At 66.3% G+C, this 20,485-nt stretch overlaps 8 protein-coding genes across 8 annotated transcripts; 4 read left to right on the plus strand and 4 right to left on the minus strand.

Moving 5' to 3' along the window:
* Positions 1 to 438: 438 nt before the first annotated feature.
* On the minus strand, positions 439 to 2,412 carry FA09DRAFT_331988 (60S ribosomal protein L38-like protein). The gene is made up of 4 exons (XM_025743264.1): positions 2,377 to 2,412; positions 1,369 to 1,429; positions 1,135 to 1,269; positions 439 to 795 (listed from the first exon to the last, which is right to left on the minus strand). The coding sequence occupies exons 1-4, from the start codon at positions 2,377 to 2,379 to the stop codon at positions 743 to 745; spliced, it is 252 nt and encodes an 83-aa protein (XP_025595949.1). The 5' UTR covers positions 2,380 to 2,412; the 3' UTR covers positions 439 to 742.
* Positions 2,413 to 3,460: 1,048 nt separating this feature from the next.
* On the plus strand, positions 3,461 to 4,393 carry FA09DRAFT_331991 (hypothetical protein). Its single transcript, XM_025743265.1, has 3 exons — positions 3,461 to 3,588; positions 3,844 to 4,149; positions 4,232 to 4,393. The coding sequence occupies exons 1-3, from the start codon at positions 3,508 to 3,510 to the stop codon at positions 4,310 to 4,312; spliced, it is 468 nt and encodes a 155-aa protein (XP_025595950.1). The 5' UTR covers positions 3,461 to 3,507; the 3' UTR covers positions 4,313 to 4,393.
* A 571-nt stretch (positions 4,394 to 4,964) lies between these two features.
* FA09DRAFT_301282 (thymidylate kinase) lies at positions 4,965 to 5,879 on the minus strand (the record flags this gene model as incomplete). The annotated part of the gene is made up of 4 exons (XM_025740363.1): positions 4,965 to 5,267; positions 5,337 to 5,424; positions 5,546 to 5,654; positions 5,771 to 5,879. 4 exons carry the CDS (start codon positions 5,877 to 5,879, stop codon positions 4,965 to 4,967), a joined length of 609 nt encoding a protein of 202 aa, XP_025595951.1.
* A 1,006-nt stretch (positions 5,880 to 6,885) lies between these two features.
* Positions 6,886 to 7,695, minus strand: FA09DRAFT_331992 (hypothetical protein). Its single transcript, XM_025743266.1, has one exon. It carries the CDS (start codon positions 7,667 to 7,669, stop codon positions 7,010 to 7,012), a length of 660 nt encoding a protein of 219 aa, XP_025595952.1. The 5' UTR covers positions 7,670 to 7,695; the 3' UTR covers positions 6,886 to 7,009.
* A 328-nt stretch (positions 7,696 to 8,023) lies between these two features.
* On the plus strand, positions 8,024 to 11,579 carry FA09DRAFT_362718 (putative SEC23-component of COPII coat of ER-golgi vesicles; the record flags this gene model as incomplete). The annotated part of the gene is made up of 7 exons (XM_025745501.1): positions 8,024 to 8,243; positions 8,554 to 8,848; positions 9,123 to 9,212; positions 9,286 to 9,930; positions 10,043 to 10,620; positions 11,028 to 11,467; positions 11,530 to 11,579. Exons 1-7 carry the CDS (start codon positions 8,041 to 8,043, stop codon positions 11,577 to 11,579), a joined length of 2,301 nt encoding a protein of 766 aa, XP_025595953.1. The 5' UTR covers positions 8,024 to 8,040.
* A 3,356-nt stretch (positions 11,580 to 14,935) lies between these two features.
* On the plus strand, positions 14,936 to 16,309 carry FA09DRAFT_331993 (sure-like protein). The gene is made up of 7 exons (XM_025743267.1): positions 14,936 to 15,119; positions 15,166 to 15,254; positions 15,310 to 15,410; positions 15,470 to 15,576; positions 15,637 to 15,674; positions 15,731 to 15,838; positions 15,894 to 16,309. The coding sequence occupies exons 1-7, from the start codon at positions 15,017 to 15,019 to the stop codon at positions 16,269 to 16,271; spliced, it is 924 nt and encodes a 307-aa protein (XP_025595954.1). The 5' UTR covers positions 14,936 to 15,016; the 3' UTR covers positions 16,272 to 16,309.
* A 147-nt stretch (positions 16,310 to 16,456) lies between these two features.
* FA09DRAFT_362720 (hypothetical protein) lies at positions 16,457 to 18,136 on the minus strand (the record flags this gene model as incomplete). Its single annotated transcript, XM_025745502.1, has 1 exon — positions 16,457 to 18,136. The coding sequence occupies one exon, from the start codon at positions 18,134 to 18,136 to the stop codon at positions 16,457 to 16,459; it is 1,680 nt and encodes a 559-aa protein (XP_025595955.1).
* A 906-nt stretch (positions 18,137 to 19,042) lies between these two features.
* Positions 19,043 to 20,439, plus strand: FA09DRAFT_331994 (PTPLA-domain-containing protein). Its single transcript, XM_025743268.1, has 3 exons — positions 19,043 to 19,652; positions 19,715 to 19,869; positions 19,994 to 20,439. The coding sequence occupies exons 1-3, from the start codon at positions 19,078 to 19,080 to the stop codon at positions 20,110 to 20,112; spliced, it is 849 nt and encodes a 282-aa protein (XP_025595956.1). The 5' UTR covers positions 19,043 to 19,077; the 3' UTR covers positions 20,113 to 20,439.
* The last annotated feature ends 46 nt before the right edge of the window (positions 20,440 to 20,485 follow it).

A 20,485-nucleotide genomic window follows, 5' to 3' on the forward strand; every position in this document is an offset into this window, starting at 1 on the left:
ACGGCCCGTACTTTGGCCGACGCATGGGCAGGCTGCAGAATGGCGATTGCTCGCAGTAAAGGTAGTCGGGATCTGTGTTGCCACACTGCGATTGCCCGCTTCGCGAGATGCTCTCTCACATGCCTCTGGCCTTGCTGCTGCATGCTATGCCCCTTTCTCTCGCGCCCTCTCCTCGCCTCCGAGGAGGGTTCTATGTACCTGTGCTTCGCCATCGGCACGCTTCACCAATGCTTAAATCATTCGAGAGCAAACCTAGAGCGCCATTTGCCGCTGCAGGTTGGCTGACTGCGAGCGCTGTTTCGCACGCTGTGAAAGCCGAGGCAGACGCTACAGCAGACCCCACTCAAGCGACGATGAGGCCTGAGAGAGAACGAGAGGATGAGGGCGAGGGGGGGGGGGGGGCAGCGCTCGCTCATGCCCCTTGCTGAGGACCCGCAGTGAGATGCAAGATGATGGCTTTTTAGTCTCGGAGGATGATCATACAACGCTCCTCCTCGTCCGAGCGCGAGGAGCGGGCAGAGAGAGTAGTAGGCGCATGGGGCGCCCGAAAAGGTGAGGAAGTGATGTGGGCGAGTGTAAAGTGAGTTTTGTCGATGTGGCCGACGAGTGACGTGAACGAGACGTAGGATGCGGAAGCAGGAGGGATCAAGAGAGGAGAGAGGAAGAGAGAGAGAGCAGAGCAGAGCAGAGCGAATCATGAGAAGAGATGCTCATTGCCGCCGCCGCCCCCCCAGCTCAAGATCTACTTGCGAGCGGCGCTCTTGCCCTTGAGACCGACGTCCTGCACGTTCAGTCCTGGCGGGAGACAAGAGAGGTTAGTGAGGGGCGTCCCAACAGAAAAAAAAAACGCGAGGGAAAGACAAGACGCCATCGCGCCTGCGGCACCAGACCAGCATATTCAGGATGCGATGCAGCCATGAAGGCCGGGCCCCGTCTCGCCTGCTGCCTCCACGCCTGGCGCATGCTCAGTGTAGCGCTTCTGTCCCTACACGAGGGCCTGTCCGGCTTGTCATCGGGCCAACGCCTTCGCCTGCCTCTCGCGGCACTGCCCACTCCCCTCTTTCCCTTCTGCCTCTCCACCTCTCCCCATGAATGGGCGCCATGTCCAAAGGAGGAGGGGAAAACAAAACTCACCCGGCGGCAGGCTCTGCCGCAGCTTGTCGGCCTTGTCGGCATCGTCGACGACGAGCGTGTAGAGGTAGCGCGAGCAGCGCACCTTGAACTTGGTCTGCAGCGAGCCGGCCTTGAGCGTCTTCTTCACGCGGGCCGCTGATGTGACGAACAACCAACAGGAAAGGGGGCGTCAGCCACGGCCGGGGCATCCAAGGAGAGGGCAGGGGGAGGCGGGGGGGGGGGGATTACACGCACACTTGGCATCCTTGCGGCGAGCCACCTCGAGGAAGGCCTTGATGTCGGTGATCTGCTTGGGCTGCAGAGAGAGAGCGGGGGGGCATTCGTCAGCGAACTAGCTCTTGTATCGCGCAAGATGGGCAACCCGAGCCACGCAGAGCCACAGCGAAGCGCAGGGGGGCGAAGCGAGTAGCCCCCCCCCCCCCTCCAACGCCTGGCGCGCCGGGAGCATTGTGTGCGCCGAAGCTGACCACGCGCCATATCTGCGTGCGAAACGGCACTGCTACTTCGGCCAATTGCTGCGCAAGCTGCGAAACAGCTGCACTTCTGAGCCCAGCGGCAGTCGCGAGCGCACCTCTCTGCCGCGCAGATTCCCCCTGCCCCTGCCATCTGTCTGCTGCCGCAGCGCCGCGAAGTGCGCCAGGCGCCCGGGGGCAAAAGAGGCGCGACGCAATGATGGAAGCGCGCATACATGCCTTCCCTCGCGGGCAACCGATCTGCTCTTCCTGCGCCCAGCAGCACGCAATGGCCTAGCCCTGCGAATTCGTGCGCCCTCGCCTCGCGCGGCGAACAAGTCGGGACAGAAGGGGGTAGCCTGCCCGCATCCTCCCCATCGCCGGCCGTGATGCCTCGGCACCCGCTTCCCCCAGGCGTGCGGCTGCGCCTGGTGCACGAGAGCGAGCCACGCTGGCGCAAGCCGGAGGCGGCAGGGGCGAGGCAGAGCTCGCCGCAGCGCGACCCGCGGAGCCGACTCGACCAGACGACGAGCATTGGCCTCGTGGGACGGCTAAGCACAGAGAGAAGCGACATGCAGCATGATTCCCGCCATGCCGCCCGCCCGCCCGCGAGGTGCATGCTGGTAGCCCCGGCCAAGGGGCAGCCAGAGCCCGAAGGGGCCACCTTTGCCGAGGCCGCGCGGCTGGGCGGTGGGCTCGGACGCAGGACGCGGCGTGCAGAGAGAGGCGGGGACGCTGCTGCATCTCTTGTCGAAGGGATGGAGAGCGGGCGAGGCGCGGCAATATTCACCATGACGAAAGCGGGGCGGGAGGGGGATGACGAGAGTGAGGAGAGGGCAGGAGGGGGGCAGCAGCTGCCCGCACCTTGCGTTGCCGCCGGCGCTGAGCGCAGCGAGGTGGGCAGCGCGAGCTTCGCGGCGCAGCGCCACGTGGCGCGTGCCGCGCGTCCGGCCGCTGTTCCCATGCGCCAGGCGCGTCGCCTTGCCCGCGCAGCTGCGGCATCATCTCGCCGGAGTCGCACGCGCGGCTGCCTGCATCGTCTCGCAGCGCGCCGCAACTGGCTGGCGCGCCAGAGAGACGGCGCCGCGCTCGGCGGACAGGGAGGCAGCGCTGCGGGCGGGCAGCAGCACGCTCGGCGGCCTACGCTCAGCGCCGTGCCGCACCCGCGGCCGCCTCTCCTCCCACCCACTGCCCCTCCCCTCAAGGTTCGTATGCCCTTCTCGCCGCCACGCCTCGCACTTGTAGTGCATCTCGCACCATCATCGCATAGCGACGGGCGCGCTGTCGCGGGCGTTGCTCGTGGCCCGCGACGCGGAGCGGCCCATGCTGCTGCTCCTCTGCGCGCGCGCTCGCAGAAAGCACAGCTGCCCGGCGCTACGCTGCCCCCCGCCCTCCATGCTCGGCCACCACCGGGCGGCCGATGCAGCGCAGCGATGGCTGCTACGGTCCATTGCCAGGCATCGCGATGCACGCCCCGCCAGCGAACACGGGCCGGCGTGCACGCAGCAGAGGGGGGGCACGCGGGCGAGGCCAGACCGGGCACGCACAGCTGGGGGGCAGCCAGACCGGGGCGGTCGGGGGAGGGGGGGGGGGACGTCGGCGGGCGGCTGCGAAGCAACTGCTGCGGCCGGCGCCTGCAACCAGAGCAGCAGCCCTGCAAGGAGATGCTCTGACAGCGCCCCCCCCCCCATGCATGCCGCCGCCCCCTTTGCCCGCGTCGCCCGGCTGGCACTGCCAAGGCGCGCGTTCGCTTCGGCGCAGCGCTGCTGACTTCGGGCGCGGGCGCGGGCGTGGTGCGAGCGAGCGGGCACGCGCGGCGCCTTCCTTGCTTCCTTCTCGGTACGCCCATCTCTCCTCTCAGCCCCGAAGCTGACCTCCCCACCTCTCTCTCGCCCCCGTGTCGTTTGCAAACAGAACCACAATGAAGGTCGAGACGTGTGCCTTCTCCCAGCGCAAGATCTACCCCGGCCGGGGCAAGCTCTACGTGCGCGGCGACAGCAAGGTGAGCCGTTGGCATGACGAGAGAAGAGGAGAGAGGAGATGGCTCGGGGGGCAGATGAGGCGCGGGCAGCATGGGCGGAGAGATCGAGTGCAGCGATGCGGCGGGGGGGGGGGTCACACAGGAAGGGCAGAGCTGCGCTGGAGCGAGGCCAGACGTGGGCCGGGACAAGAGTATGGGGAGAAGCATGTCTCAAGCGGGGTATGTACATGGAAGCGCGGCGGGCTCACACGAGATGGCGGCCATCTTTGCCCTTAGGTCTTCCGCTTCGCCTCGTCCAAGTCGGCGTCGCTGTTCCTGCAGCGCAAGAACCCGCGCAAGATTGCCTGGACGGTCGTGTACCGCCGCATGCACAAGAAGGGCATCACCGAGGAGGTGGCCAAGAAGCGCTCGCGCCGCACCGTCAAGCACCAGCGCGGCGTCGTCGGCGCCTCGCTCGACGCCATTGCCGCGCGGCGCAACCAGAAGCCCGAGGTGCGCGCCGCCGCCCAGGCCTCGGCGCTCGCAAAGAGCAAGGAGGAGAAGAAGAAGCGCGCAGAGGAGCGCAAGACGCAGAAGTCCAAGGTGAGTTGCTCTGCGTGGCGACGCCCCCCTGCTGGCCCCTCTTTGCAGTCGCATTTGCTCACGTCGTTACCCGACTACCCAGGGTGCCGTCGCCCACGCCGGCGCAGGCCCCAAGATTTCGCGCCAGCAGGCAAAGGGCGCCAGCTCCAAGCCGCGCGTGTAGAAAGGCGGACTGACGACGGACGTCTCTTCACACACACTCTTCATGCTGCTTTGACGTGGAAAAAGCCGCAATGCGTATGCCTTTCTTCCCCCCATGCTCTCTCCCCTTCTCGCTCTTGGCCGCGCGCGTGGATGGGACATCCTGAATGTCGCTGCTGGTGGAGGTGGGGACTTAGCGACCCCATGGCGGACGTGCAGGCCATGCTGCCGCAGGCCTTGCCTCTCGGCCGCTCGTCCATGTTGCCCCCCCCCCCCCCCCTCCCAACGGCCTTGCACGGTCGACTGATTGGCTCGCGTCGTGTCGTCGTGCTCGTGTCCTCCCTTGCCAATCGCTGCTCCCCATGCTCTGCGCTCCCTAAGCCGTCGTGCGTCACGAGAGAGAGGTGTCACCATTACGCTTCTTCGATGAGGGGAAGTCAAGGTCCAAGATGGGATGCGGTGTGAGGAGAGAATGGGGAGAAGGGCCATATGTGGTGGGCAAGGGCGGCGCGAGATGCTTACGTCGCACCCGACAGAGTGGAGATGAGACGGAGAGAGAGGGGCGCGAAGATCTCGCAGAGAAGGCGCCGGTGGGGGGGGGGGGTCCGGGTCGTCGGCCCATGTGTGTTGCGCCATGCTCCGCGTTGGGGCTCTTGCATCGGGAGAGAGAGGGATCACGAGAACAGTGGGCGCACGGGTCCATGGGCATGTCTCACGGCCGCCTCGGCCGCCTCGCTCACGTCTCTCCACACCTCCTCTTCGGTGCGTTCGGCATCGATGGAGCGCCAATCCCTCACTCTGGCCTCGATCTCCTCGAATGCCGCACGCACGCGCGTCTGCATGCCCGGCTCCTCGTAGCGCTCGTCGCCGTAGCCGCCGCGCTGGGCCGCGACGGAGGGAGAAAGCGTGAGGAAGAGCGTCAAGTCGGGCGCCGGCAGTGAGGCGTCGGAGGAGAGACACCAGTCGAATGGCAGACCCTTTTGGGCGAAAGTGGAAGGAGGTGAGCAAAAGAGGCAAGAGGAGGCGGTGGGCAGGGCACAACTCACCTTGGCGACGCTGTACGCGATGCCAGAGAATGCATAGCGATCGCACACGACAGTCTGTCCCGCCTCGAGGTCGGCCTTGATGCTCGGTCTGCCGGGACGAAAGAGAGAGAAGCAGGGCCATGGTCGAGACGAGCGATGCGAAGTAAGAGTTCAGTGGGGTGCGCAGGTTTGCCCAAAGGCAGGAAACAGCGCGTGTCACAACTACTCACGCCAGTTCCCAGCGATTGGCACTGAACAGCAGATGCACGGCTCGATCATCGAGCTCCGACTTTTGCTGCAGGTACGAATCGAGCATGCGACCGATGGGCGTGGTGCGATCTAGAAGCGAGGCAGGCTCCAATCGTCAGTCGAGCATACTTCGGGGCAAGAGTTGGCCAGTGCATCGCTGCGCCCACTTGGCACTTCGCTGAGCGCTTGCTTTGCGTTCAACTCACCGGGGAACTTGACCAGTCTGGCGTCCAGCTCCTGCACCAATCTTTCTACCTGCGTTGTCTTGCCCGCTCTATCCAGTCCCTCGATGACCAGCAGTGCTCCTCTCTTCATGCCGCGTTCCCCGTCTCCCAGGCCCATCTCACTTCCTCTGCTCGGCGGTCTCAGACTCGCCAACGTCACGCCACTGCCCGAACTGCCTCGCCTGCTTTCCGCCTTGTCCGCCGCGTCCGGCAGTTCCGAAACGCCGCCGAGAGAAGGCGTAGGACTCGAGGTGCCCACTGTAGCTGCCGTGCTTGCAGCGCGTCGGCTTTCGCCCGAACGCAAAGCGACGAGTCCGGGAGCGAAGAGAGGACGTGACCCTCCTAGACCGCCAACACCAGCTTCGCCTCCTGCCACTTCGCGCTCGCGCATGCGCAGCGCCTCGATGCTTGCTTCGTCGCCGCGTGCGAATCCTCCGCCGCCGGAAGAGGCGGCGCGAGAGGACAGGTGGTAGTTGTCGCCGTGCCCTTCGGAGGAGACGGAGCCGTATTCACTTGGTGCTTGAGACACTACGGCTGCTAGCGTTGAACGTGCTCGGCCGCCGTGGGATGCGCCGCCGCCTGCGCCTCCTCCGACGAGGCTCGAAGAAGAGCCGAGAGCATGCACGGCCGGCGAAGCGAGCAGACTGGGAGTGCCCGGAGGAGAAGATCCGCGAGGAAGAGCAATGCCAGGCGAAGGCGGTCTCGAAGAGCTACCGGTAGTCGCTCCACTCAGACTGACTCCCGTCGCGCTGCCTCTCCTACTCAGTTCGCCCACACCCGGCGTAATACTGCCTCCTCCTCCCATGCTAGCTCCCATGCCCATGCTGGAGAGATCAGGTGCCGGCGAGGAGAGATCGGAGTACTCGAGCGAGGCGAGATGCGAGTCGGGCGTGGGATCGGCGGGAAAGACTTTGGGCGAGCGCGGAGGCTGCACGGCGACGGAGAAGACGGAGGCGGCGCCGGGCGAGGGAGGTCGATACTTTGAAGTGCGCGGATCGAGCTCGGGTGGCACACCGGCTGCAAGATGGGAGAGCGTCAGTGGGGGGACGCGGAAAAGGAGCGCGGCTACCAAGCGTCACAAGCAGGCGCACACCGGACTCGCGGCGCCAGAGCTTCGCTCTACAAGTTCTACGAGGAGGCAGCGATGGCGACTTGTAGGGCCATGACCCCCCTCGCTCCCTCGCTTCAACCCTCGCCCGACTGGCGGGGGCACTACTCGACTCAGCCGCGCAGGCTTGAAAGCGTCGTTCCTGCGAGCCTCTCGCACTCGCACTCTCGCGAGCTTGCACTGCCCCCCTCGAACAGGGCGCATCTCGTCTCGCTCTCCGTCTGAAGCATTGCCTCTGCAGCCTCAACGTGAGCCAAGCACTCACCAACGGGCGCACCACCCTCTCCATAGTGACCCACGACGCCCTCGTCGGCGCCCGCCTCGCTTCCCAGCGGCGTGCCGTCGCTCCTGCCGCGCTGCTCCTCGTCGTCGTGGCGCGCCATCTCGCGCGTATCTCTGCGGCGCGCATCTTCGTCGTGACTGCCCGGCAGGCGGATGCCCGGCGCCACCTCGTCGGCATCGGGGATGCGCCCGAGGTTGCGCGCCGTGAGCGAGGCGCGGCGCCGCCCGCCGCCGCCGTGCTGCGCGGCGCTGTCGCTGGCGAGGGAAATGTCGGACGGCGGGCGCGAGGCGGTGAGTGGCGGCGTGGGCGTGGGCGAGTGAGGCAGCGGCATGGGCTGTACGAGTGCCTCGCCTTGCGCGACGAGCACGTCCGCGCCGCCGCCGCCGCCGCCGCTGCCGCTGCCGCTGCTGCGGAGGGGCGAGGCGTCGCGCTCGGCGCTGCGCTGGCGCTCGGGCGAGAGCGAGGCGGGCGGGGTGCGGGCGCCGTTCATGGCTGCAAGGCGAGTGGAGACGTGTGAGACGCGGGGTGGTGGAGGTGGGCAGCGAGGCGGGCGGGAGGGCGCGCAGCGGCAAGCAGAAGCCCGCCGCCGCGAGCACGGGCCGCCTGCGCCGTGAGCCAGCTGGCAGGCGAGGGCAGCTTGTAATCGCATCGCTATGTGCATTACCCGCACTTCTGTAGGCAGCACCAACACGCGCGCGCCGCGCCGCGCCGGCCGTGACACGTGGCGCAGCGTGAGAGCGCGCGCCGCGTGCCCCTTGCGCCCAGGCACGGCGGCGGCGCACGGCCATCGCCGCGCGCCAGACACAAGCTTCTCGCCTTGCCATCCATCCATCCACCCCACCCCCGCGCACCTTGCCCGCCATGAACGTCGACGACGTCGAGGACCGCGACGGCGTGCGCCTCAGCTGGAACGTGTGGCCGGCGACGAAGCTCGAGGCGACGCGCACCGTCGTGCCCATCGCCGCCCTCTACACGCCGCTCAAGGAGCGCGACGACCTGCCGCCCGTGCTCTACGAGCCCGTGACGTGCAAGGCGCCCTGCAGGGCCGTGCTCAACCCGTACTGGTGAGTCGGCATGCGCATGCGCGCGAGAGAGAGGGCGTGGGCATGCAGGGCAAAGACGCAAGCGGCGCACTGGGTGAGGATGGCGAGGGGGCGCATCAGGTGGGCTGACGACGGCAGCGAGGGGCCAGCGCAAGGGCGGAGGCGCTGCTCGTTCTGCGCACTGGTCGCGGGCATCAGGCGGGCTGGCGGCACGTGCGGCCGTCACCTGCGACCTCAGAGGGGGCCAGCGCAAGGGAGGGCGTGCTCCTTCATCTCCGCGGCACACGCGACCATCACCTGCGTCCTTCTGACCCCTTTCGCCCGCCTGCAGTCAGATCGACGTGCGCGGCAAGCTCTGGATCTGTCCCTTCTGTCTGTCGCGCAATGCCTTCCCGCCTCACTACCGCGACATTTCGTCGACGAACCTGCCTGCCGAGCTGCTGCCCAAGTACACGACGATCGAGTACACGCTGCAGCGGCCCGCGCAGATCCCGCCCGTCTTTCTCTACGTCGTCGACACGTGTCTGGAGGAGGACGACCTCAAGGCGCTGCGCGAGAGCCTCGTGCTGAGCCTCAGCCTGCTGCCGCAGAACGCCCTCGTGGGCCTCATTACGTACGGCACGATGGTGAGTGCAGCAGAGGCAGTGCAGAGGCGTGCCCTGGCGCCAGGCGGCTCGGCAGAGAGAGAAGCGCGAGGAGCGGCCGCGTCACAGCGACGGCGCGCGCACCGGCGGCGACTGCCGCGCGGCCTGCTGCTCACGTCTGCCGAAGGGCACTGCTTCGTGCCTTGGCCGAGGGGGCCACTGCTTTCACGCCTGCCGCGCGTTGCCCACTGCTCTGCCATGCGCTGCTCGCTGCAGCCGGCCAGCCGCTGACGCTCGCCCCTGCTTTGCCCCTCAGGCGCAAGTGCACGAGCTCGGCTACGACGCCTGCCCCAAGTCGTACGTCTTCCGCGGCACCAAGGAGTACGCGCCCAAGGCCATCCAGGACGTGAGTGGGGCGGCGTGCGTTGACATGGCCGGCGCGACACTGGCTGACTCTCGCCCCCCCTGTCTTCTCCCAGATGCTGGCGCTCACGCCCGGCGCGCGTCCCATGGCGCCTGGCGGGCCGTCGAACCCTCAGCAGCAGCCTCAGCGCGCGGCGGGGCAGCAGGGCGCGTCCCGCTTCCTGCTGCCCGTGTCGCAGTGCGAGTTCCAGCTGACGTCGATCCTCGAGCAACTGCAAAAGGACCCGTGGCCCGTGGCCAACGACAAGCGCGCGCAGCGCTGCACCGGCACGGCCCTCTCCGTCGCCATGGGCATTCTCGAGACGACGTTCCCCAACACGGGCGCGCGCGTCATGCTCTTCTGCGGCGGGCCCGCCACCGAGGGTCCCGGAAACGTCGTCTCGACGGAGCTGCGCGAGCGCATCCGCTCGCACCACGACATCGACAAGGACAATGTGCGCTTCTTCAAGCGCGCCGTCAAGTTCTACGAGGCCATGGCCAAGCGTGCGGCCAACAACGGCCACTCGATCGATGTCTTTGCCGGCTGCCTCGACCAGGTCGGCCTGCTGGAGATGAAGAGCCTCGCCAACTGGACAAACGGCCACATGATCCTCGCCGACAGCTTCCAGATGGGCATCTTCAAGCAGTCGTTTGGCAAGATCTTTGAGAAGGACGAGAAGGGCGACCTCAACATGGGCTTCAATGCGACGCTCGACGTGCAGGTGGGTTGACAGGCCGCCGGCACAAGGAGGGCCCAAGCTTGGCATACGACAGGCCCACTCGGCGTTGCCGCGCGAATGCGCTGCATGTGCTGACGCTTCCGTTGCCCCACAGTGCACCAAGGAGCTCAAGGTCAGCGGCCTCATCGGGCACGCCACGTCGGCCAACAAGAAGAGCGGCTCGGTCGGCGAGACGGAGATTGGTCTGGGCGGCACGTCTGCGTGGAAGATTTGCTCCATCGACCCTCGCACGGCACTCGGCGTGTACTTTGAGGTCGTGACGCCTGCCGGGCAGCCTCTGCAGCCCGGCTCGCGCGGCCTCATCCAGTTCGTCACGCACTACCAGCACGCCTCGGGCCAGTACCGGCTGCGCGTCACGACGATTGCGCGCAACTTTGCCGAGGGAGGCTCGGCGCAGATCTCGGCCTCGTTCGACCAAGAGGCCGCCGCCGTGCTCATGGCACGCATTGCCGTCTTCAAGGCCGAGATCGACGACTCGCCCGACGTGCTGCGCTGGCTCGACCGCATGCTCATTCGCCTCTGCCAGAAGTTTGCAGACTACCGCAAGGACGACCCGACGAGCTTCCGCCTCGCAGAGGGCTTCAGCATATACCCGCAGTTCATGTTCCACCTGCGCCGCAGCCAGTTCCTGCAGGTGTTCAACAACTCGCCCGACGAGACGGCCTTCTACAGGTGCGTCGTCTTGGGCCACAATTGCGGCCACAGCGAGAATGCGGGGGGCAGGCGAGCGCAGTGCGGGCGAGAGCGTGGCAAGCGCAAGCAGGCGCTCAAAGTGTCGAGCGATGACAGCGCCGCCGGAGCGGCTGCTGAAGCGGCGGCATGCCGGGCGGCAAGGCGATGCTGGGCAGCAGGCAAGCGACGCGGCGAGGTCCGCACGTGTCAGGGCGCTGCAGGGGAGGCTGGGTGCGCGAAAGAGATGCAGGACGTGGGCGCGGCTGCGACGCTAAGCATTGCTTGAGCGCTCGGCGGCGCAACGCAAGAGTGGTGCATGGACAGCGGTGCAGCAGAGGCTGGCATGCCGAGGCAGGACGTGCCGCAGCGCTGTGCAGAGGCCGACGCCCACCCTTTCCCCGCTGCAGGCACATCCTCAACTCGGAGGACGTCAACAACAGTCTCATCATGATTCAGCCGACGCTCATGTCCTACACGTTCGACACGCCGCCTCAGCCCGTGCTGCTCGACTCGGTCTCGATCCGGCCCGACGTCGTGCTGCTGCTCGACACGTTCTTCCACATTCTCATCTTCCACGGCTCGACGATGGCCGAGTGGCGCAAGGCCGGCTACCACGAGCAGGAGGGCTACGAGAACTTCAAGGAGGTCCTCGAGGCGCCAAAGACGGACGCGCAGGACCTGCTCGTCGACCGCTTCCCCGTGCCGCGCTACATTGTCTGCGACCAGAACGGCAGCCAGGCACGCTTCCTCCTCTCCAAGGTCAACCCCAGCACGACGCACATGACCGCCAACACCTACGGCGCCGCGACGGGCGCCATCGCCATGACGGACGACGTCTCGCTGCAGGGTGCGCAGCGAAGGGCGTGCGACGAGCGCAGAGCTCGAGCTGATGCGCCGCCTCCTCCTCAGTGTTCATCGATCATCTCAAGCGCCTTGCAGTCAGCGCAAACTCGAGCTAGAACGTGCGAGACGTGCCAGCGCGGCGCGTGTGGCCCATCGGCGCGCGGCGCAGTTCGCCTGCTCGAACGCTTTCCGTCCACTGCATTCCCCCCCCCGGTGCTTGCTGCTGCGAAATGTACCCTTTTCGTCAAGGCGTCAGGTGTGCAGACGACGATGGACAGGCGAGAGACAGACGGTCGTGGGGCAGCGCGCCAAAGGCATTGCCACCTCGCCGGCGTTGCCACGCCTTACGAGCGCCTGCGGCCTTCTGCGTGCCCACAAGGCTTCGGTCGGTGTGGTGCTGCCGTCTTGTGCGAGCGCCGGAATGCGTTGCTGATGCAACGCTCCTCCGACGCCCAGTCGAGCGTGCAGCATGCTTGCTTGTGCTTGCCGCCGTGTGTGTGCGCTGCGATGCTGCACGGCGGGGCCGCCAGCATGCAGTTCAGAAGCGACATCGGCCTTTGCCGCGCACCTTCGCAAGAGCACATGCACGCGCCTTGCACCAGCCGCAGCCTCGTGAGCCGCTCGCAGCGACACCGTTCAGCTCGAGAGGCAGCACACAGCCACTGCTCGAGCCATGCAGCAAGATGCCTTGTCCCCCGGCCTCCTCCTCCTCACGTGCCGCTGCTGCGGCAAGCTCGTTCATTGGCGATGGCGGCGCGAGCCCCTAGAGCGCGTCATCGTCATCAGGCGCAGGGCGCAGCTGCCCATCATGCGGCGTGCTCTGCTGCGCCGTATCGCTCGTGTTCCCGCTTTGAGAGTCGGGCCTCGGCCTTGCACCGCTCGTTGCCTGCCTGCCCCAACACAGCTGCAGCATGTTGAGGCACAGCCGCAGCAGAGCGATCGAGACGCCGGTGCGGCGTTCGCCTGCACCTGGAGCAGCACAGCGCCCAGGTGCAGACGGCGCAGGCATAGATGGCTGCGCTGCGAGCGGCCGAAGGGCTCCTCAGCGCGCCCGCTTCGCCGCCGTCCTTGCTTCCTCACCACCACTCTCTTTCTTCGCGCCTCGCTCTCTCGCTTGCCCTCTTCGGACCTCTCTCATCGCACTTCTTGCTTCTGCTTCTACTGCACGCTTCATCACACCCATCTCAGCCGCCACCCCCGCCATTGCCCCTCACTTTCACTTCTGCGGCTGCTCGCCTGCGCTTCCTCGCCGGGCCTCTTTCGCAATGCCGCCCACGCATCGCACACCTCCCCTTCATCCTTCGACCTCAAGCATCTTCTACTCCTTCCCCCCAAGCCTCACTCCTTCTCCACTTCGCGTCGTCGACAGCGCGCTCGGGTCGCGACGCAGCTCGGGCCGTCGCAGTCTGGTGAGTACGGCCCATACCGCATCGCACATCGCTCGGCATCGCAGCTGACTTCATACCCGCAGTGAAGCATCGCCGACTCGCCTCGCATCACCAGCACGGCTTCTCCGCGCATCATCACCGCCAGTCTCGAATGCGCCGCTGCGCTGAAAGATTGAGGGTGTTGCGAAAGCAGCGGCGGAGCGTTGCTGCACACACCAACGCTTCGCGCCACTATCGCAGCCACCCGAGTCATCTCAGTGCAGCCGCACAGTCGACAGCACCTTCGTCAGCGCATCGTCGTCCCTTCATCGCCAGCGTCTCGCATCCGCCTCTCATCGCCGGCTCTTCGGATCATCACCACAGAGCAGCTGCGTCACAGCCGACGGTGTCGCGCATGACTCCTCGCTTGCTTCGCTCTGACATGCAGCCTCTTCTTTGTCCGTGCTCTGCAATGTGCTGCTCTCCCGAGCAGTGCATTGGAGTGCACTGGCAGAGACACACTGTATGTGAAGTCGAAGCTCACGTGGAGTCATGCGCGCCGCGATCGTCACCCGGCTCGACGGCATCAGCTCTGACCGGCAGCCACTCGCCGGTCTCGTCGCTCTCGGTCTTCGCAAGGAGCTTTGCCTCATCGTTTACGGCATCGTCAAGAAGCGCGATCACTCGCGACCTCCGCCGAGCACATCCTCTCTTCATCCATCGAGTCCAGCGGCGGCAGCTTCGCCGTCGTTCGCAGGTCCCGATAGATGCAGAGGGGGCTCGCTCGGGAGATGCTGCGCAATGATCCGTTCTTCGACCTCATCGTCGCGCTCCTCAGGCCAGCGTCGCTCATGACGGCAACCGGGTCTCTGTCCTCCTCGAGCTACGCCGCGGGGGCGTCACGCGTCTGGCGCTCCCGCCGTTGAGCTAAGGCCAGCCACTCGGTCGCCTTCGATGACGACGTGCACATCTACGCTTCATCGCCGGTGCAGTGGCGCAAGATCTCGACGAATGACGCGCAGGTCAAGACAAGATCAGCGCAGTACTACAGCAGGGTAACGTCGACTGTCCTGCTTGAGTGCTGCGGTAGATCTGATCTTGCTCAGCGCGGAGTTTGTCTGGTATCTTGCAGCTGCAGCCGTCGCTGCGAGAAGGGACGAACAGATCGTCATGGCCGGCAAGCAGATGCTTGTCAAGGTCGTCTGCTGCTCGTCGTCTACCTCGCCGGTCTCGACCGCAAGCCGCTCGACGACTCTACTCTACATCGACAGCTCCGAGCGCACTCGAGGCGCACGTCGCGTGGAAGGTCGTGCGTAGAGTGTGCAAGTAGAAGGCGCTTGCGAAGGGGTAGAGGACGACGCGTCGTCGTCCGCTACCCCTCCGCGGGGGTGTTCTACTTCCGCAGCTTGCGCTCGCGTCTTCACGCGCTCGGCCTCTCGGCGGTGGCCGTGTGCTTCTTCGCCCTACGTTCGCGTGAGTGCAGCTGGCGGTGCCTGTCCAGTCCAGCACATCTGCTGACCCTCGTCTGCTCAGTCTTCTTCATGCTTCTTTCGACGGCGTCATTCTCGTCCCAGCGAGGTTGAGCTGCAGAAGATCGCACTTCTCATCTCGCGTGAGAGGCATGCCTTGCCATCCTCACAAACAAGTCGTCAGGATGTCGCCGACTGCGGCATCGGACCCTTGTTTGTCCGAGGACGGGAGGAATGTCTGTTACGCCAGGCGAACAGTGCGACCCTTCCGCCTCTGCCCCTCTTCGTCAGCGCGAGTCTCATCTGGTGCGAGGAAGGGATGCGAGGGAGGACCAGATACGGAGACGGGTTGCGTACGCCCCACCAACCTCCGCCGCACACTACCTCTCTTGCCTCGCTCTGAATATCACCTGATGCACCGGTTATTGTTCTGCGTGTGCTGTGCTGCTCTTGTGTCTGTGCAAGCTGACGAGCGCAAAGCGAGCGAGGTTGGATGGCGCTGCGCAACGTGCGCTCGGCGGGCGTGGGAACGCCTCGCGCTGGCTGCGCACCGTGCGCCGCTGGCGCGCCTCGCGGCCCCTGAGCCTTGCCTCTCGACTACGACCTCAAGCGCAGCCGCCGCGAGCCCATTCGCGACCCAGCCTCAGCTACGGCCTCAAACGCACGCTTGAGCGCTCACGCACGGCTCTAATCACGCACCGCCGCACAAACCTCGCCATGCGGGTCTCTCTTGCCCTCACGGGCCTCAGCCTTGCGCTGCTGCCCTTCACTCGCGGCGCACGCGTGCTCATCGGCAACGATGACGGCTTCGGCACAGCCAGTGCGTCTGCCGTGGTGCGCTGCTCTACTGCGCTCACACCTCACAGACATCAGAGCGCTGTACGCCGCCGTGCGCGCGGCTGGGCACGAGGCCCTCATCGCTGCGCCGGTGCAGCAGCAGTCTGGCACGGATGGCGTGCGTCGCTTCTGCGGGGCGCACCGAATACCGGCTGACTTGGTGCGCTCACCAGACGATGAAGGACCCCACGCCGCTGGAGCGCGAGGGCGAGTTCGGCCTCGTGCCAAAGGGCGCGCCTGCCGAGGGCCACGACGCGGCAGACGACCACATTTGGTGCGTGCGGCACGAAGCGCAGCGGTCGCACCCGCGCTCATCGTGTGTGAGCGACGCAGGTACATCAACAGCACACCCGCCTCGTCGATCAAGTACGGCCTCGACGTGCTGGCGCCGCGATACTTTGGTGGACCGCCCGACGTGGTGCTGACTGGCCCGAACCAGGGTAGGTGCTTCGCACACGGCTGCAGCACAACACTTGCTCACATTCTCGCACGGCCGATAGGTAGCAATCTCGGCCTCGCCTACCTCGTCTCGGGCACCGTGAGTCAAACAAAGCGCGTTGCCATTCACGTGTCGCTGATCGCATGCCCCTGCAGTACGGCGCAGCAAAGTATGCCGTGGCCCAGGGCGTGCCCGGCATTGCGCTCAGCGCACAGAACGCCACTGTGCGGCCGTACACCGAGCTCGGCGGACCCGAGGACCAGGTGAGTGTGGAACCGAGAGACACACTGCAGTGCCGGCTGATGTGATGCACGTCAGGCGAACATCTACGCGGCTCAAGCCGTACAGCTGCTTGGGCAATTGCTCAAGAGCTCGCCCCCCCTTCCTCGCGGCACCGGCCTGAACGTCAACTTTCCCTCTGCGCCGCAGCGCGGCTGCACAGCCTCCAACTCACGCTGGATCGTCTCGCGTCTGCTCGGCAACGTGCAGCGCAGTCCCGATGCCTGCACGTGTGGCGATACATCAGCTGCCAGTGGCTGCAAGCTGCCCGTGGAGCGCAACGTGCTCGACAAGAAGCACGGCTGCTCAAACTCCATCTCGGGCTTTGCGCCGACTACGTGGAGCCCAGACACGAGCGCACAACAGCAGCAAGTCGTCATCGAGAGCCTGCAGGGCTTCACCTCGTGCCTGGCCTAGACGTGCTACAGAGCAATGCTACATTTGCGAACAAGTGGTGCTACAGAGGGAGGAGCGTGGTGCTACAGAGGAAGGAGCGTGGTGCTACAGAGGGAGGAGCGTGGTGCTACAGAGGGAGGAGCGTGGTGCTACAGAGGATAGAGTACAGAAGGGAGCGAGGCGTGATGATACAAGTGGAGGTCGAATCAGGCGATGCGCAGAGCATTGCGGCGAGCATGGAAGAAGAAGGCGCCCGGCGGCTGCGTCTCTTCGTCCGTCTCGCCCTCTGCGTCAGCGGACGAGTCGGCGTCGCTCTCGTCTCCGAGGGCGAAGGGCGTGCGTGCGCGCTTCTCGGACGGCGCGAGCGGCATCAGCAGCGGCGCTTGCCACGCCTGGTCGAGCGCCTCGGGCAGACTGCACACGGCGCCTCTGCGCCCGGCGGCTGCGGCGGCGGCAAGACGACGGAGCGCAGAGTAAGGCGGAGACGAAGAGCCGTAGCCCTTGCGTTTGCGATTCTTCTCGCCGCCACTGCTGATCTTGAGCGTCTTGTGCGGACGCCCCTCGTCGTCGTCCGAGGAGTCGTACTCGGAGGAGAGGTCCGTGTCGTCGGACTCGGTCTCCAGCTCAGAGTCCTCCGATGAGGAGGCCGACGAGGAGGCTGTTGCGTCCGAGGAGGTAGAGAGCATGCGTTGGCGCGTGTAGGGCAGTTCCGACTCGCTGTCGTCGTCGTCTGCATCGTGCTCAGAAGAGGCATCCAGGCTGCTGTCCTCCTCGTCTGAGGAGAAGACAGCAGGTAGCTGCGACAGCGTCGGCGAGGGCGTCGCATCAAACACGGCCGCCACACGCGCCACTTCGGCCTGCACGGCAGGCGTGGGCGACGTGGAGCGGATGGAGAGCTTCATGCGAGGCTGTGTGCCTGCGCTTGGACACATCTCCACACAAGCCACCGTGCCGGCCGGCAGGAAGCTGGCGTTGCTGCTGTTGCTGCCCACTGCGGCTGACAGGCGAGAGGTGCGCAGCGAGCGACGGGCGTGCGTGCGAGGCGAATAAGGCACGACGCTCTCGGAAGGTGCAGTGACGACGACTGAAGGCACCGCGATGGCGATGGGCTTGGCCTCGTGCGGGTTGGGCATGGGCTCGAAGGAACTCGTCGAGGCATTGCAGCGTTGCAGAGGAGCGCCTCTGCTCGCCTCATCTTGCTGCGTCGTTCGAGTCGTGCTGCGTCCGCGCGAGTCTGCAAAGCGCATCGGCGTGGCTCGAACGACTTCGTAGCCGAGTCCACGACGACTCCAGCATCGACCGCCGTCCATGCCTCTGCCGCGACTGTCGATGGGCGCAGGAAAGAGACAGCGACGATCGGCGATCGGGCGACCGTCCCAGCCGAAACTTGCGTGCGGACCGCAAGAGGCAGGCATGGCTTGACGATGCTCAACTTTCTCGGGCCAGGATTGACGCGGAAGAGACGTGAGAGGAATAGCGATGGTAGAGAGTGGCACAGCGGAGTCATCGTAGGCCGTCAGAGTGATGCGCAGCCTCGTCGCTTGCGGCATGCTGCTGCGGCGAATCGGAGGCTCGGGCGCCGGACGTGAAGCTTGAAGAAAGGCAGGGGCGGGCAGCGTCAGCTGGCTCGCGTCGAGCACAGCAGCCATGGCGGCGCTCTGGACGCAGCGCAGTGACTCTTCGGCCGCGCCGGCGACGACGGAGACCTCGGAGGCGACGAGATGCTTGGCTGCGGCGGCGGCGCGGCGGACGGCCAAGGGCACGCTCAGTGCACTGTTGAGTGCGTCGACTTGCCACTGCGACGAGGCGCTGCTCGAGTGAGCGGCAGTCACCGCTGGTGCAGGAGCGACGGGCACGTGGGCCGCAACAAAGTCGCTGGGCGCCATGCTGGAGCGGCGAGGGGGCTGCTGACGCGTCGACGACGAGGGGCCTTGGAGCGACGGCTTGGGCGTTGAAGGAGTGTGGGTGGATAGTTGGATAGGCAGCAGAGCGTAGAAAGAGTGGGCGAGTCGAATGCAAGGCTAAGAGGGATGCGAAGATGCTGAGAAGACGCAAGAGGCGAAGAGGCGAAGAGAAGAGAAGGGGAGAAGACGAGAAGGAGAGAGAGAGAGAAACACTGGCTGCGGAGAGGGTGGGCCAGGCTGGCAAGAGCAGGACTTATGAGGTCTTCGCGCAAGACGCGAGCCGCAGCTGCACCCGCGCCTCCGGTCCGGAAGCGGGGGACAGCTTGGCCGTTGCGTGCAGGCTGCTGCGGGCGGAGGGAGGCATTTGTGCCTAGCGCACGGATGCTGAGGCGCGCCTCACCGCGCACGGGCAGTGTTGATGTACCTGACATGTGCTCGACGTCCGCTGAGCAAGCAAGCGTACCGGCTCTGCGGGCCCAACGGCTGCCTGATGCGCTGCACCATGAGATCGCCCCGCGCGCCGCCGCGCGAGCCGTTGGATGACGACAACGACGCGTCGCGTCCGCCGCCGCTGCCGCTCAGCGGCTCCGCGCGCCCACCGCCGCGGCCGGCTCCGCATTTGCGTCTCGGCCGCGCACCTCTGCCTGCCGCACACCGACTCTTGCCGCATGCTTGGCGCTGCAGCTCTGCTTCATCCGCTTCGTGCGACAGCGGAGGCGGATGCGATGCGGGGGCGAGGCGAGGTGGAGTAGGCGCGGGGGAAGCAGCTCATCGGTGCGGGGCAATCGCTCGCGCGCCGCGCGTCACGTGCGCCCCACGGCGCCCGAGTGCCGGCTCGGCGACGGTGCGACGTGCTGCTGCTCCGTGCGCCGCTGGCCTTCGCCTGCGCTTCCGCCCCACCACCTCCTCCCACCTCAGCATCCATGGCGCCCTCGACGGCCTCCAAGAAGCGCGCCGCGCCTACCGGCCCGTCGCCGGCGGCGCGGCTCTGGCTCATCGCCTACAACCTCGTCTCCTTCTTCCTCTGGGCCCTCGTCCTCAGCGTCACGCTCAAGCACCTGCTTCTGGGCCCGCAGACGGCCGCCGCGCCCACCCGCTTCGCCGAGCGCGTCCTCGAGCGGCTGCGGCCCCTACGCGGCGCCGTCTACACGCCGCGCCTGGCCGCCAGGCTGCCGGCGCCGCTGCGTGTGCTGCTGCAGCGCAGCAGCACGCTGCACGCCCACGTCGGCGGCCTCGTCGCCTTTACCCAGTCGCTCGCCGTGCTCGAGATCCTCCACGCCGCCACGGGCCTCGTGCGCAGTCCCGTGCCCACGACGACGATCCAGGTCTTCTCGCGCCTCCTCCTCGTCTGGGGCGTCTCGGAGCGCTTCGATGCCGCCGCCTCGAGCCCCTTCTACGCCAGCATGATTCTCGCATGGAGCATCACCGAGTGTGTGCGCTACCCCTTCTACGCCGGAGGCCTGATGGGCAGTGAGGGCGAGGGATTGCTTTGGGCCCGGTGAGTCGCGCACTCCCATGCCCCCCTCTCTGCTCTGCTCAGTCTGAACCTTGCGCGCACAGCTACACGCTCTTCTACATCCTCTACCCGCTCGGCGCTGGCTCAGAGGCGCAGCTCATGTTTTCGACGCTGCCCAAGAACTGGTTCTGGCAGAAGGGAGCAGTGTGGGGTCCCGTCGACTACGTCTTCCTCGCGCTTTACGTCGCCTGGTGGCCCGGTGAGTGGATGCTGCTGCTTGGACGAGAGGGCGTTGGCAAGGGTCTATTTGCTGTGCGGATACACTTGCACGGGAGCTCATGCTGACCCTGCCTGCTTCTCTCTTCCTCCTCGCGCAAACACAGGCCTGTACGTGATGTACACGCACATGATGCGCCAGCGTCGTCGCGCGCTCGGCAAGGGTCTGTGGGGCGACAAGCGCACGCAGATCAAGGTGGCGGAGAAGCAGCGCAAGGGGCAATAAGAGGCTGCGGGGCCGGAGAGCAAGAGAGTGCACAAAGGGGGCTTGAGGGCGTGCAGGAGGGGAAACACGCCTTCGATTGTGCGGCGGCGCAGCGCCATGCTGCGTCTACTACGGGAAACATGGCGCGCGCGAAGGAGCGAGAGCGTGCGGCAGGAGGCTGAGAAAATGCGGCTCTGCTCTGCCTGCTACCGCAATGGACGCACATGCTTCACCGCACGAGCCAGAGACTGAGACTCGACTCGGCCAGGCCGCCTCTTTGTTTCGCGGGAGACGATGTGATTGCGGCGGTCAGCTGGGTGGTGCGTGGGAGGTACATCGCATGGCGTGGTAGCGTGCGCGCATATGGGGGGTCGTTAGAGCTGTAGAGCAGAGG

Source organism: Tilletiopsis washingtonensis (assembly GCF_003144115.1).
Source record: "Tilletiopsis washingtonensis strain MCA 4186 unplaced genomic scaffold FA09scaffold_21, whole genome shotgun sequence".
NCBI classification, from domain to species: Eukaryota; Fungi; Basidiomycota; class Exobasidiomycetes; order Entylomatales; genus Tilletiopsis; species Tilletiopsis washingtonensis.